The sequence below is a fragment of the Cyprinus carpio genome, chromosome A5, assembly GCF_018340385.1.
Source record: "Cyprinus carpio isolate SPL01 chromosome A5, ASM1834038v1, whole genome shotgun sequence".
In the NCBI taxonomy this organism is placed as follows: domain Eukaryota; kingdom Metazoa; phylum Chordata; class Actinopteri; order Cypriniformes; family Cyprinidae; genus Cyprinus; species Cyprinus carpio.
This window is the reverse complement of record NC_056576.1, coordinates 1,732,501-1,735,000: the sequence shown is the minus strand read 5'-3', so window position 1 is coordinate 1,735,000 and position 2,500 is coordinate 1,732,501. Positions and strand designations below refer to the sequence as shown.

Genomic DNA, 2,500 nt, shown 5'->3' with positions numbered 1-2,500 from the left:
ATATTATTAGTTATATCCATCCAGCAAGTAAAACATTAAATAAATGTGAAATGTTCAAGTAAAAAGACTGAAATATTATTTTCCTGTAAAACGTGTTCTAAAAATCTTTTATTTGTAACTTCAAAAAAATCATTGTCTTAGAGTGTAATAGTATTTGAGAGTAATGTCAACTGTTACTACATCATCTCTGGATGACCAACCACAACAAACCAACACAAGCAGCTGTTTTATTTAATGTCATTTAGAGATGTGTTGGCCCTGAATAAACCAGGCTTGCCCTGCTGTCTCGTTTGTTTGAGTCTCCGCTTTAAATTAGTTTGTTAGCAGCAGAAGAAATTGATTTGATTTGGTCCTTTGGCTGCAGCTGCGAGTCTCTTTGCATCATTGAAATAAAACAGCTCTGGACCACAGTGAGTCCACTTAATCCACGCTCATCATATATATGCATGATTACTAATGGAAAAATCCAAGCGTAGTTTTCAAATGACCAAAACACTCGTACTTTTAATAGACTTTCATGAGCTCTTAGTATCAGCATGCAAACTGCATCTGAATGAATTATAGTGAAATGGAATGAGTCTCACGAAACCTGCTTAGCTCCATCAAAAGAACATAAATCCATATGCATTACATTCTTGAGAATATTTTTACATAGCAGCAATGAGAATGTGCTTAATTAAAACAAAATGAAAAGATCACATTTTCAGTTTAATTTTTCAAATGTTTAATTCCACATTTATTTCTATTGCACTTCATTCAAGACACATTCTTTCAAAGCAGCTTCACAGTAATAATCAGGAAAAAAACAGTGTTTATGTTCCAATTCATCAATTATGAAACAAATTCAAGTCATTTTGGATAAAAGCGTCTGCCAAATGATTAAATAATCCAATGTCAATGTAAATTTCAGCTGTAAAGCAGCTCTACAAAAGACAATAGTGTCATTATCCAGATCAATTCTAATCAAGGTTTGTTCTCATCTGACAGTGTCAGTGCAGCTAAATCGATAATATTACTGAACATTAATTGTCTTTTAAACCCCAAAATATAATTTATTATTTTCTATGAAATGAAATGTCACATCTTCATGTGATTGGCTGCTGCTAGACTCGTCGTCTTGATTGCACAGATACTATTTAAACTGAACTGAGCTGGCTGAGGCTCTCATTTACGTAAGGCTCAGTTTTCCCCAATCGTTCTGTGTTTGTGTGTTTTTCCCAGCGATGTCAGCGGAGGGCACCGCTCCAATGGCCCCGCAGCAACCGCAGCCTCTGATTCCCACAGTGCAGTCAGAGCCGTCGGGGTCGGAGGAGATTCCCAGCCGCACCATCCCGACCGCCTGTGTGCGGCCCACGCATCCCCTGCGCAGCTTCACCAACCCCCTCCTGCCTCCACCCATGGGCACCATCGAGCCCAAGGTCTACACGCCCATGACAGGTACAGCTCCATCAGTCATGGAAACATTCAGCTATATAGCAGCATCTGCTTTCGTTCAGTAAACCAGTGTGCTCTTAAAAATAAAGAAATGAAAGAAAGAGAACAGAGATGCCCAAACTAGCTCGCCCCTGATTCACTTTGATTTGACCTCAAGAATGGGGGGGGGGCACTAATGCTAATTGATATTTCTGTGTTAGCATTTATTTGTTTGTTTGTAAAAACAATATAAGTGTATTTGATTTAATTTTTTTAAATGTTATTTTTTAAATAATGTAAAAATACAATTTAAAAATAATTTTAAAAATGTTATGTAAATTTAAGTGAAGCTGATTAATGTTAAATCATGCAAAAAATAACATAAAAAATATAATTAAAAAATCATTTTATTTCAAATTTTGTTGAATTATTTCAAGATTTTTTTATTATTATTAATAAATTTTAATATAATATAATTGGATATAATACAATATTTACTTTTGGTCCACAGCCCTCATTTAATTTCATCAAAAAATTTTTGGATCCTCAAAGAACCTTTCAGGTAACAATCGTTAAGAAAAGAACATTCTAATAATATAAAGAATCTTTTTCCATTTTGAGGAACTATTTGTGCATCTTAAAGCTTATAGACTCTTAAAAATCAAGGTTTCGAAAGGGTTTTTTTCTTCTGTGATGCCACAGAAGAACCATTTCTAGTTCCCCAAAAAACCAATGATCAGTTCTTAAAAGAACCATTTTTTTCATAGTGTAAAGAATATTTTAAGAATCTAAAGAACCTTTTTCCACTATAAGGACTGTTTTGTGCAGTGAAAAGATTAATGGATGTTAAAGGTTCTTCATGGAACCATCGATGCTGGTTATTTTTCAGAGTGTAAGGAGCAGGTTGTGCTGATTAGAGGACTAGTTCATTTGATGTTCTGCATGTGAATGAGGGAACAGGAGATGTGGAATCAGAAGACTGAATCTGGTGGGTTGTGTTGTGCTGTCTGTAGCCAGAGGCGGAGACGTGAAGCTGTGCTGTATCTGCTGTGAGTCTGGAGTCTGATGGTCTCTCGGTGGGAAATCA

General features: G+C 35.6%; 1 protein-coding gene across 3 annotated transcripts in view; it reads left to right on the top strand.

Annotated features, from left to right (window-relative positions):
• The window catches only part of LOC109053098 (netrin receptor DCC-like), a 199,352-nt gene that overhangs the window by 186,429 nt on the left and 10,423 nt on the right, over positions 1-2,500 (top strand). For all 3 annotated transcript variants that reach the window (XM_042751244.1, XM_042751241.1, XM_042751233.1), the window contains exon 27: positions 1,222-1,437. In XM_042751244.1, coding sequence (XP_042607178.1) covers positions 1,222-1,437 — 216 coding nt within the window. The remainder of the gene's footprint in view (positions 1-1,221; positions 1,438-2,500) is intronic.